The sequence below is a fragment of the Panicum virgatum genome, chromosome 8N, assembly GCF_016808335.1.
Source record: "Panicum virgatum strain AP13 chromosome 8N, P.virgatum_v5, whole genome shotgun sequence".
Taxonomy (NCBI): Eukaryota; Viridiplantae; Streptophyta; class Magnoliopsida; order Poales; family Poaceae; genus Panicum; species Panicum virgatum.
The window spans coordinates 33,745,568-33,759,116 of NC_053152.1; the positions used below are offsets into that span (position 1 = coordinate 33,745,568).

Genomic DNA, 13,549 nt, shown 5'->3' on the forward strand with positions numbered 1-13,549 from the left:
CTACACTTGCAAAGGATGGATTCTTCAAGGTTGGAGCACAAACAAAGTGCTAGATCTTCTCTTGTTTGCCCAAAGCACTTTCTCTTCTTCTCTTAGGTGGCCTCAAGTATTCAGGGTGTCAAAGGCAACTGAAATGAGCCATGGGGTGCCCTTATATAGAGTGGAAGGAGTTACATAGCCGTTGGAAGTCCACTGCAGAAAATCCGTGAGCACCGGAAGAACCGATGGGTGTCAGTTTTGAGGCGTCGGTTCAACCGGTCTCTCTGTGTCCAAATTGTAGCCGTTGGGGTTCTGACACAGTGTCCAGGCTTGCTTCAATGCACCGGTGCATGCTCCGTAGGGGCATCGGTTCAACCGGTGCTGAAAGAGGTTCACTGATCAATTAAACAAGCTCTCTGGAACATAGGACGTTCAATGCACCGGTGCTTTGATTCCGAAGCGTCAGTTCAACCGGTGCTGAAGAGAAGTTGAAGTCCACCAAAACATGCTCTCTGGAACAAAGAACTTCCATTGCACCGGTGCTTACTTTTTTGACCATCGGTTCAACCGGTGCTAGACTTGATTTCTGCCTTCATCCAGAGAAGATAGACCGACAGGGCATCGGTCCTTCCGCCAAGCATCGGATGCTCCGACACTAGGGCACCGGTTCAACTGGTGCTGCTGTTTTTTCTGGTTTTCAGCTGAATTGACTTGGATTTCAATGTAACTTTGATTGTTTCTTCTTCCAAGTGTTGTGTTAACTTCTATTGACCATCTTAAGCTGTTTTTGAGCGAGTGTGCAAGATTTCTAAGGACAACTCAATTTTGATCAAGCTACTAACTCATGAGCCCCTCTTAATAGTACGATCAAGAACTAAAGACTATAAACCCTATCTAAATCAAGTGTCCTTCATCTCCTTGTGACACTTGAGACTAGAAAGGTCCTTAATCTTTGAAATTGAGTCCTTGGCACGCATGATTGTTCCGAATTGAGGGGTCTCTTTTCACATTTCATATGAGACTAAATTAAACAATAATTTTTCCTTCAAAACATACGTTAGTCACATATGGTTGTCATTAATCACCGAAACTTACCATTTACATCTATTGGCCTAGATGCACTTCATGTGCTCATGTTCCTTAGATGCTAGATCGTGGATAAATTAAAACCAAATGACGTTTTTATCCCTACATTTGGTATCATTCGCCTAATCACCTACTTCAAGAACCATTAGAACCCCCATATCTATATCAAATTTTAGATCTTGGTTGGTTTTAAGTGTTTTAGTTCTAGGTTGAACTTATTTATTTCTCAGTTTCTTTCATATTTAGAGTAGATCTATTAGTTCAAAGTGTAGATCTCTCATGAACAAAATCATATCAGGAAGAAAGTAAGAGGAATGAGTAGAAAGCCTCAGATCCATAAATCCCACTCATGAGAAATGCCAAAACCCCATCAGCTATGGAACCCCGGTATTTAGAATGAAAAATGGAAAGAGCTGCGTGGGATAAGTGACCCAAAGGCGACACCCTAAGGCCATGGCGGTGCCTAATTTTCCGCTAATGGAAAACATACTGACGGGATCATGACGGACCAGGGGAGCTGCAGAGGCGTGCCAGCTCCATGGCCGTCATCAAGGCACTGAAAACGGCATCTCCGCTACAGCCCTCGACAACCGCGCGCATCAGTTAGCTTGTTGCCCGGTAACTGCAGAGGAGCATGCCATGGCGCATTGAAAGCCCTTGTTTGGTTTTGGTAATTGAGTGAGAACTTAGGTGGACTAATAAGTGTTTATATTGAGATACACAGGAGATTAGTCCACACAAAGACACTAGTATGAGCAACATGTGCCATGGAGGAGAAATGGCTAAGGGTTGAAGCTGTGCTCATATAGTGTGATCGAGGAGCTCATTGCATATGAGACATGACATGGAGTTATGTGACCAAAAAGGAGAAGATCAAGACAAGGCTTGGCTTGATGGACTGGTTGCAATGGAGAAGGGCAAGTCAAGGCTTTGAAGCGAGGGACCGCGAGGCGGTGAAGCTTGGGCAAGATTTGGCGCCGATAGACCAAGGCAACGGTGAAGAGCGAGCAAGGTCAAGATCGATGGACCAAAGAGGTCATGTAATGATATGGAGTGGATCATATCATTTAAGAAAGACCAAGCCAAGTGTTGACTCATGATGATGATCAAAAGGCTTGATGGAGTTTGGTGCTTGTGTGGCATCAACATTTGGGAAGATGAAAAGGAATGCGCAAGGCAAAGGTATGACTTGTAGGGCATTTCATTTTACCGGTCAAAGGTTGTGCAGAGAAGTGCATGACCGGATTTAGGATAGATGGCCGTTCTATCAAGAGGGGCAAACTTGTTTGCATATCGGTCATCTAGTGCCACTTGAGCGATCTAACATTGCGATATTGCTAGGATCGAGTGGCGTGGTGAGTTCAAGTGGAAATCCTTTGAAAATGATTGTGAAATGCTAACACACATGCACATGGTGTTGTTCACGTGGTTGTGTTGGCACATTTGCAAAGGAGAAAAAGTTGGAGTCGATGTTGATCAACTTGTGGGAAAAAGAAGTGACGGGCGGACGGTCCAGCCATGTTGGGCGGACGGTCCGCCAGTTTGATTCTTTTTCGTCCAGAGAGGTTGTTTCTCTGGCTTGGGCTGAAAGGTTGGACTGCGGACGGTCCGACCAAGGGGTGCGGACGGTCTGCAGGTCACTTAACAAATTGACCAGAGACGTGTTGGGTCTCTGATGGGTTTTAAGAATGAAGGGCGGACGGTCCGCCAATAGGACGCGGACAGTCCGCGAAGGCTCTAACGGTCGACTCTGACACATAATCATTGCAGTTCTAGCCGTTGGTTTTGAATGGCGGACAGTCCGGTTTTTGTGAGGCGGACAGTCCGGTTTTTGTGAGGTGGACAGTCCGCGAAAACTCTGTTTTTACGAGATTGGAGTGTAACGGCTAGTTTGGGGCCTCCCTCTATAAATAGAGGGTGTGGCCGGCCATTTGAGGTGGCTGAGCACCTTGGGGACTTGGTGTCCATGTGTGAGAGTGCTTGAGAGCCCTCTACTCACTCTAACTTGATAGTAATCATCCGATCAAGTGAGAGAGCGATTCTAGTGTGATTGCTTTGAGAGATTGCATCGAGTGGCACTAGGTGATCGTGTTGCAAGCCAGTGTGCTTGTTACTCTTGGAGGTTGCCACCTCCTAGACGGCTTGGTGGCAAGAGGCTCCGTTGAAGCCCGCAAGAAGATTGTGCGGTGCTCCGGAGAAGAGATTGTGAGGGGTATTGTGCTCACCCCGCGGGTGCCGCGAAGAGTAACTCTAGTTGAGCGAGACGTGAAGAGCAACAAGTGGTCCGGCCGGATCATGTGCTAGAGCTCGGTGTGAGCACTCCACGTGGGAGAGTGTGACTTGAGAGTCACCACTAGCAAGAGGATCGGCGGCAACCTTGTAGCTTGTCTCAACGGGGATTAGCTTGGTGGCAACCAAGTGAACCTCGGGATAAAAATCACCGTGTCAATCTTGTCTACTCTTCTCGGTGGTTTGCATTCTCCAAATCACAAGCATTGTATTTACTTTCATATATATCTTGTGCTTGTGTAGTTGCTCTCTAAGTAATTAGTTAGCTTGTGTAGCTTGCTAATCATCTTCTTGCTTGTGTAGCTAGAAGTAGAGATCCTAGTGTAACTAGTTAGCTTGTGTAGCTTAATTAGTTGCTCTAGCTTAGATTGTGTAGCTAATCAAGTTGAGCTCTTGGATTTGGATTGTGTATCCTTGTCCTTGAGCATCTAGTGAGCTTAGGTTTGGCTTTGTGCTTTTGCTCATTAGAATTGTGTAGGAGCTCCCCCGGTTTGTGAAGTACTAGTGCTTAGGCTTGTATGACTTGGCATTAGAATTGTTAGGAGAGCTCTTACTAGCTTGGCACTCCATTTGCTTTGTGTAGGATCTTTTTGGAGGTGCCTTAGAGTCTTTGTTAGAGGGGTGAAGTCTTGGCTAAGCGAATAGTTTCAATTCCGCATAAGTTTCGGTTAGCCGGCGCAATTAGTTTTAGAAAGGACTATTCACCCCCCTCTAGTCCGCCATCTCGACCCTACACGCATGCATAAGAAACGACAAAGACATAGCTCAGACCGGATGCACCATACGCGCGCGCGGCTCCACAGCCGCGGCGGAGGAGGCGCTTCGGCTGGAGCGGCGCACGCTAGTGGAGGCACGCCTGGCGGCTTGAGGTGGCGGGCGGCGGCTGGAGGCCAGCCATCCAACCGATGCGTATAAGAGGTGCCGCCGGCGCCCTTGGCTGCTGGGCAAGAGGAGGAGAAGATGAATTAGGGTTAGGTCTTGGCTGCTGGGCAACCCTTTATAACACCGAAATCCACTCCCAACCAGATTCGATTCAACGGCTCAAATCTGGCCGGGGCAATCGGACGGGGGAGGGGGATGCCGGTTGGGCTGAATCGGCGGCCCAGCCCTCGGCTGTTGGGCCCCAAGCCCATGCAAGTGGGAGGAGGAGGTGGGTGCGGTCGAGCCAATTGGTCGGCCCGTCCATTGGTTTTTGGGCCTTGTGCCCATTAAGCTTTGGGCCCTCTATTATTTCCTTCTTTTACTCATTTCTGAGTTGATTTTCAGTGGGCTTTGGGCCCTCTATTATTTCCTTCTTTTACTCACTAAGTGAATTTATTTTGAGCATAACTGTACTGAAAATTATGAGTTGTTATTCTGAGTAAATGAAACCAACTTGAATCTTATTCTGAATAGTTTAAGTTTATTTTAGGCATTTAATTAATTTCTAACAATGTTCATTTTAATTACTTGCCGTGAGATGCTTAGTTTAAATTAAGTTATTTTTTACTTCTACCCAATGGTAATGGAAAATTAAGTTTTTCGCTGCGTTCATTATGCTAAGTTATTTTTGCTTTTGCCCAACGGTGATGCAAAGTTTATTCTTGAGTAATTTAATTGTCTTAATTTGTTTCTGCCTTGTTTTATTTATGTTTTTAATCTGGCCAACGCTGATTAAATTTATTTATTTTATTGTTATTACTGATTAAACTCTCTTTGTTTTATTTATGATCAGATCTCACTCCTGCCAACATCATAGCTTACGTTAATGGCGTGGAGTAGGCAATAACTTTGCCAAATGGAATAGTGAAATCAAGCTCATCTTGCTTATGAATATGGGCACATATTTCAGTTGTTTCTAAATCTGATAAACTCATTTACATCACAAAGACACAAAACGCCTATGAAGTCGCATCCTTCGGTAGGAACAAGGTGGTCAGCGATGCAACCGAGACTTTACAGGCGTAGCTTGCCAACACACACAAGCGACATGACAGACAGTCCAGGCCTTGGTTCCAGCGCTCGGGTGACCCCTGCTGCCTCAGCCTCTTTCGAAGAGACCACATTAACATTGCATATGTAGTTCCAGTTTTGCCCCTAATTAAGATGATAGTACCCCTTGACGTTCCATGGTGATGGTGGATTACAACAAAATCATAAAGATCTCCATTCAAATGTTCTTACTCGCATTCAGACTCTAAGATTGAAAAGTTACAACTTACAAACAAGCGGTAATTCAGTTAACAGGTATACATTTTTCAATGAAATTCTTTTGGGATCCCAAAGTTGAGCCTTGTCGCTCCTACAATTTGTGAGAATCAATGAATCTTGAATCTAGGTTAAAAAAATAATTGTATTTAATAACTTGGAATTGATGCAACAAATTTTTTCTAGTGTACTAAATCCACATTAATGATTGCAGGAAAAAATTCTCATTTTCCATGACAATTACTACAATCCAGACACCATGTAGGCTATTGGTATCACACCATTGTAAGGAATAGAACACGGTTACAAGGTCAAAGTTTACTTGGTCAGAATAATACTAGATTAAATCTAGTCCAGGACTTGTTTGGCATATCATTCATAAAATGAGTACAATATCCAGTCAATATAGGGAGTAGACTAATCAGACCATACCATGGAAGATTCAAAAGCCACCCCATTATTTATTCAAATAAGTGCCTATAAGAGCCTCCCGCAACATTTCAGTGTGTCAAGAAGTTCTTAGGTTCTCGATCAGCAATGGCAACTCAGTTTGCAGCGGCAGCAGCGGTCTTGATCAGTTGCTTCATTGCTCTTGCAACACTTGCAAGCTGCAACTCTGAAGGTATATTGCATATGAAATTATCATTTTGCATGCATCGTTGTCAAGTTTGGTCTTTTTTCTGAAACATGCTGTTGAGACTTGAAGGTGACATACTGTACAAGCAAAGGCAGGTTTGGAAGGACACAAACAATGTGCTGCAGAGCTGGGATCCAACCCTTGTCAACCCTTGCACCTGGTTTCATGTCACCTGCAACAATGATAACGCTGTCATCCGTGTGTATGTCACTCTCTCTCCCTTACCGATATTGTGAAGAACATTTAGTATAGGCCAACGAATTAGATACTATGCACCTCTGTTCAAGATCTGGATAATATCAGTTTTCTTCTTGGAAAGTATCAGTCATTTGTTCCCAAGTCGTGCATGCTCTTATGGAATCTGAATGACTTCTATTTGTACATTTTGTTCAAGAAATCAGAATCTCTTATGATTCATCAACAGTGTATCTGATGGTGTAAACTTATCTGCAAACAATGTTTATAGTGAAGTGCAAATGCCTCTTCTTGCTTTTTGCAGGGATTTGGGGAACGCAGGCATCTCAGGGCCTCTGATTCCAGATCTGGGAGGACTGCAGAACCTCCAGTACCTGTAAGAATTGAATAACTTGATGCAACCACTGCAAGCATCAAGGATTACACTCAGACGTCAGAATGGTTTTCTGAAATTTGGTTTACCAATTTTTGCAGCGAGTTGTATAACAACAACCTGAGCGGTATAATACCAGCAACACTGGGTAACCTGAGTAAACTTGTCAGCTTGGATCTTTATGGAAACCAGCTTACGGGACCGATACCGGCTACACTTGGCGCCATCGGCACCCTGAGATATCTGTATGCAATTTCATATCTGTATTCAATTTCACAATAATATCATACGCCTTTCATTAGGCTCTCGTGAATCCTGGCAATTTGCTAAACTGCTAATTGTGCTGCTGTTCTCAGGAGGTTGTATGAGAACAACCTGACCGGGGCTATACCAACGTCTTTAGGCAATCTATTGAACCTTCGGGAACTGAAACTTCAGAAGAATGCACTCAGTGGCTCTATTCCATCCTCTTTTGGCAACATCAAAACGTTGCAGTTCCTGTATATCCTACTTCCCAAATTCACAGATGATGTTCTGGGCAGTCAAAAAATGCATGTGAGTGTGGTCTAGAATTCTCGAGGATGGTTTTGACTTCTGACTCTTCTTTGCACAGGAAGTTGAACGAGAACCTGCTGTCCGGTACAGTTCCATTGGAAATCCTCTCTCTTATCATTTCTGGGAATTTGACTGAGCTGTGAGTACTAACATTAATACATCTTCATCACTTCTACTTGCTATGTTACGTTACGTGAACTCATTGAGAAAACTCATCTTCGTTCAGAAATATTGCAAGGAACGACTTGGCTGGTACAGTCAGATCAACAGGATTCAGAGGTACTAATGTGTGAATGTAAACTGCAGTTTTGATAAATTTACCTTTTGGTTTGTCCTTTGTACATGCATATGTAATATGCATAGTGATGCTTACAAGAATTACACACTGGCATTATCACAGTGACGGCGATTATCCAGGACAAGCTGAAGACTGCATGATGAGTGTCCCTGGGTCATTACATTGTTTTTCTTCATGCGTGCATTGGAAATAAAAAAATAAATCCAGTGACTTGGATTAATCAAAATATCTTGTAGTAGGATTCTTCTGCTGAATAAATTGTTATTCGCCAGGGGTTTTATCCCTTGTAGCATCATGAATTAATGAGAGCAATTTGTGAATGCTGAGGCCAGAACTATCCATAATCTATAAAAAATGAATGAATGAGATGAGATGGGAAATCTCTAGTTTTCTAAAAGAAACTGATCTTACTGAAAAAGAAACACAACTTCCCCTAATGCTAGATAAAAGGATACTTCACTTTGCTGTTGGAGGGTCGTTGTCGTAGCCAAGAATTTGGCTACGACATACATCGTCCCACATTAAGAGATATGTATGTGCAATGCCATGTTAAGATAGATCAGATATAACTTGACACTTTAAATAAACAAATGCATTTCTAAAAACTATATAAGTCAAATTTTTGACAGAACCACACTTTTTTCTATTATGCTAGCAATGGAATGGTTCATGTACTCCTAATTTCTGGGAAAACCCACTTCTTAAGGTTTCTACTGTAGAGGTCCTTAAGTTTATGAGAGAAACATCTGGCAAGGTATTTCCAGTGTATCTTGCATTCTAGCTGAGGAAATAAAGCCAGAAAGAGAATTCAAAACAACTGGGCTTAATTAAATCCTTATAAACAAACTTTCACTTTTACTTTTACTTCCTTATAAGTCATGAATGGCTAGAGAAGTTCCACTAACCACTGCAATAATAAGAAAAGCAAACAAATAGTTGCTTCCAACCATTCAAAAATTTTGACTCAAAGAAGACGCCCGCACGTGTGGTTGGAAGCTTCTGTGGAAAACTTTTCTTTTTCTGGACTTTTGCACACCAGAAAATTATTGCGTGTGATCCGAACCTCACCTTCTTATTTTACTAAGCGAATAGAAGTAAAGGTGTGGTCTATAGTGTGTAGATGAGCATTGACTATACAACAACTCAATCCAGTACAAGGGATGGCATTTCTCTAGACATTTACATCTTCAGTGTACATCAATTCGCCTGTATTCCGTGCCCAGCATCGTATAGCAAAAATATACATTGAGTACAAGACAAAAAGCTTAAGCACATCAGGAAGACTGAATGGTCTGGCTCAATAAAAGTATGCCCAGATTGTTCAGTTCACTAAACCACCAGTAGCTTTCGGACAGCAGAATTCGGCGAAGGATTTCTCAGTTTGCAGCTGTACAGTTAGACAAGAAAAATGCTACCCGGCCGAGACGGCGAAGAGGTCAATTTGGTGCCCTGTCATGGCTGGCTGCAGTGTTGGTGCATTTCATCGAGCTGGTTGGGTATGAGGTGGAAATGGCTTTTTTTTTTTTGGTAACATTGAGTACGATTATCGAGGATAAGCTCAAGACTGCAACCTGAGTTGAATAAGACTTTGTTATTGACTTTGCACTTGCTAGAAATAAATGAATAAATCCATTGGCAATGAATTAATATCTTGTGATATAATTTCATGTTATGAGAAATTCGAGATATCCCCACGATTAATTTCAGAAATAAAAGGAACTTTTCAACTCTACTATTATTGTTTGTCACTGCAAAGATTTAAGAGTAAATCACGCCGACAAAACAATAACTTCGCGGGTGGGTGCATATCGATCCAACAACTTGTAAAATACTCTCTTTAGTATGACAATTTAATAAAATGAGGTCTTTTACAATGATTGTAAAGTACCAATGGGTACTTTCAGGTACTTTTACCTTAAACTTTTTTCTAGCCGTTGATCTAAGAAAAGTATTTATAAAAACTAAATTAAATTAGTATTTGATCCCACTTTTGGTACTTGGTCCCACATTTTGAAAGTAGCAGGTAGTTTATCCTAGGTACTTTCTACCTTCATCATCGTAGAATTTTATCAGATGGATGACTCTTATTTTTTTCAATCATTGTAATTTTTCTCTAATAAAATCGGTGCATCTCCAGTCCAAGCATTTCATCGGCGATGTATTTGGACATGCCGAATGGCAAGGGGAGGGTATATTATCGGCAAAACAAATAATCGAGCATTATTTGAATGTTGATATTTGTGTCGCAACGGTGATAGAATTGGTCGATATGAGAACCTTTATTTCAAAGTTCAAAAAAATACCTGCAAAAAATGAGAGATATTTTGTTTCTTTGTATATAATTAGTTTTTTCTAAATCTAACATAACAAATAATTTCTAGGGAACATCAGAAGACTCGTTTATCCCTATTCATACAATAAATTTAAGTATAAACAAAGTGTTTTTTTACTTAATTTAAAATATACCTTTGGTCTAAGAATTCTACCATGTTTGATTTAGATTTTGTACTTTACAATTTATAGTTCAATAAGTAAACGAAATCAGATAGTTCATTAAGGTTGTCTTAATATTGTGTATCTGTAGTCAATTATGAGTAGAATATTTTAGTAGAATAATTATTATTTATTTCAAGCTATTTTGGCTCTTTATTCATTTTCAAAAAACAATAATTAATTCCCTAAGGGTGGCAGAATACATTGTTGTGGCAATGATTTTATGTCTACAACAATATATGGGCCTGACTACGACAAGCTTAACATCAACTTTTGTAACTAGATATCAATTTTTATACGAATTAATTTGCTCCATTCCTCAAGCTCCACACACAAACTCTGCTTCCTCAAGCTCCATTCCTGCTCATGAAGTCGTCGATCCAACAGCCATGCATCAAGTAGATCAAGAGTTTCATCGTGCTGAAGATCGAAGAGAGAAGCACAACGGCCATTTCATAGGTCAGTCTGAAATTCGAATTTAAAAGGCGTTTCAAAATCTGAAACAGTCTTTTCGAGAAGTGCAACAGAGAAAGAAGAATAACCATAGGCAGCTAGCCCACAGCGCTTCGGGCAATGAGCAAGCGAATCAATGCATAGGCGGCTCAAGGCTTTTTTGCTCCAAGTGCCTCGGTAATGGGCATGGGCTAAGTACCTGCAGTAATTCTATTAGATGCTGGTTCTGCTTTAACTATGGCCATAAAGCAAAGTTCTGCTTCAAAAAAAGGGTCGCTGGTAAATTGCAATGGGCTGTGAAGCATCGAATTGAAGATGGGCCTCCCAAGGAACCAGCCCAGGAAACCGAACCAGCCCAGGAAACCACTCCACCCTCAGACCCAGTAGCTGATGCAGCCCAGCAGTCAGCGCCTCAGTCTCCCTTGGAGATCATCCCACATCTTATTAGCAATGCGCTCTCAGCCCCCTCGCATACAAAGCCTCACTCACAGTCCCATCTTGTGAGCACGACGCTTGAGTGCGCGTTGACTGAGAGAGCTCCGCAAGAGATGGCGAATTTCGCCATCGATCCTCGGCAAGAGTTAGTGACACAAATTGCTAAGCAATTTGTAGATCAAGTACAAGTTGCAGGGAATGGAGCAGGACAAGGCAACTAGGGTAGCAATGTGCAGCAGCAACAGCAGCAGCAAGATGAGGTTAGCAATGCCAGCTCTGTGAACCAGCCATCTGCTTCTAAAGCTAGCTTCATTCTTGGCCAAGCTCCTCAGGCTGTAGCTGAGTTGCACATGGATGAACCAGAAAATAATCTTCAGGTAATGACTAATAATGGACAGAGCAGCAGAGCTCAACTTCTACAAGAGATAGCAAGAGAATTAATGGGTGTCCTCACTAGGCTCTCTGGTAATCTAGGTGGAATGGGGCACAACCAAAACATAATGCTCAACTTCCCTGCCTTCAGAGTTCAGATGCAGGGTAACAACATTCAGACTGTCCAAATCAGACTTAATGAAGAAGGCAACAACTCTAGGGGTCATAACGTGCTGATTGGCTACAATTTACCCTTTGACATGGATAGAGAGACAGTGGGAGAAACTGGAAATCAAGGCACAAGTTAGATTGGTCCCTTTTTGCTCAACCAAGGTACTACAGAATCTCAACCAAGGATTGTCTCCAATGCTGAGGCCCCTGCTATTATCAGGCCTGCCATCAAGCACACCTATGTCAGAAAATTGAAGAAGAAACAGGAGCAACCAAATCATATTAATGTGTTTCAGGCCCCACCTACTAGCAGCAAAGTTGGCACCAAGCGCAGAAGGACTCAGGATGGCCAACCTGATGTGGAGAGTAGTATCAAAAGGAGTGAAAGGCTAAAAGCCAAATCACAGGGTTTCAAAAACAGAACTGTCATTGATGGCCCTGTTAGCAAGAACACCAGAAGTGCCAAGAAAAAAGTTCCTGCCCAGAAAGAACTAGCTGATAATCTCTTCTTACCACAATCTATTTCTCACATTGATTTCCCTGGGTTGAAGCAACTTGAGAATGTTGATGACTTCCATGCAATACCTATAATTCAGCTCCAAGAAGTGGCTGTGCAAAAGTGCGGCTTGTCTCCTTTGGAGGTCACAGCCGAGCTACTCCTCGCAAGAACAAGTAAAGATGGAAGCACTGAGAATGGGAAGAGGAGCAGCAAGAAGGCTCTGCAGACTGTGATCAATGGATAATTACGCAAAATATATTCTGGCTGGGGAATGCCCAATAGTTTGCTGTAATGGGATAATGATCTGCGACCACCCTAAACCTTTGCTTTTGGGTATATTGATAACTCTGATCAACTTATTGAACTGCCCTGTGCTGGTCCAACTTTATCTGAATTGCCTGGTCAAGATTGAAAATCTAAATTTGCTTGGCTTTCTACTGATTGATGATGCTTCTGGTTTTCTGAATGCCAATATTTGTTTGATGGTATTTAAAGTTATTGGGCCTCTCTAGATTTTGCTTTGCTGGCTTGCTGTGGTTGCTAAGCTTATGAATCTGTTTCCAATGGGTACAACAAACACAAGGAATTGGAACATTAGAAGAATTAATGACCCAGGCAAACACAACACAGTTAGAGCAAAAATAGAAGAAAGTGCTTGTTCTATCTTTTGCTTGCAAAAAACCAAAAGGGAGCATTTTGAACACTCATACATAAAGAAATTTGCTCCCAAGAGATTTGATAAGTTTGCTTTCTCGCCCTCGCAAGGTGCCTCAGGGGGCATATTGGTAGGGTGGAATTCCTCCATTTTCTCAGGACAAGTCTTGGAAATTAATAATTTTGTAGTAACCATACTTTTCACAGCCAGACACAACAATGAACCTTGGAAGCTTTCCTCTGTTTATGGACCTTGTGATGGGGAAGAAAGGCAAATGTTTGTGGATTGGCTAAATGAGCTCCAAATAGAAGAAGAAGAAAACTGGATGATCATGGGTGATTTCAATTTTTATAGGTCTCTGGAAAATAGAAATAGAGCTGGAGGCAATATCAATGATATCTTCATATTTAATAAAGTGATTAGCAATGTGGGCTTACAAGAAATTCCTCTAAAAAGGAGAAAATACACTTGGAGCAATATGCAGGATGATCCACTACTAGAGCAACTGGATTGGTGCTTCACATCTGCAAATTGGATTTCTGCCTATCCAAACACCCTCTTAATGCCCCTCTCAAAACCCACATCTGATCACACACCATGTGTTGCTCAAATCAGCACCTCAATACCAAAAGCACACTTATTTAGGTTTGAAAACTTTTGGGTAGAGCAGCCTGGCTTCCTAGAGATAGTTCAAGAATCTTGGCAAACTGAAGTTTCAGCTACAAACAGTGCTACAAAACTGGTAGCCAAATTCAAAATCCTGAGAATAAATCTGAAAAAGTGGAGTAAAAGCATCTCAAAGATTAACAATCTTATAAAATCTTGTGATGACATTCTGCTTGTCTTAGATAAACTGGAGGATCTAAGAGAGC

General features: G+C 42.0%; 1 protein-coding gene across 1 annotated transcript; it reads left to right on the forward strand.

Annotated features, from left to right (window-relative positions):
- Positions 1–6,011: 6,011 nt before the first annotated feature.
- LOC120686942 (leucine-rich repeat protein 1-like) lies at positions 6,012–7,919 on the forward strand. Its single transcript, XM_039969138.1, has 8 exons — positions 6,012–6,163; positions 6,248–6,380; positions 6,678–6,749; positions 6,848–6,991; positions 7,103–7,246; positions 7,360–7,440; positions 7,528–7,580; positions 7,702–7,919. The coding sequence occupies exons 1-8, from the start codon at positions 6,079–6,081 to the stop codon at positions 7,737–7,739; spliced, it is 750 nt and encodes a 249-aa protein (XP_039825072.1). The 5' UTR covers positions 6,012–6,078; the 3' UTR covers positions 7,740–7,919.
- Positions 7,920–13,549: the final 5,630 nt, after the last annotated feature.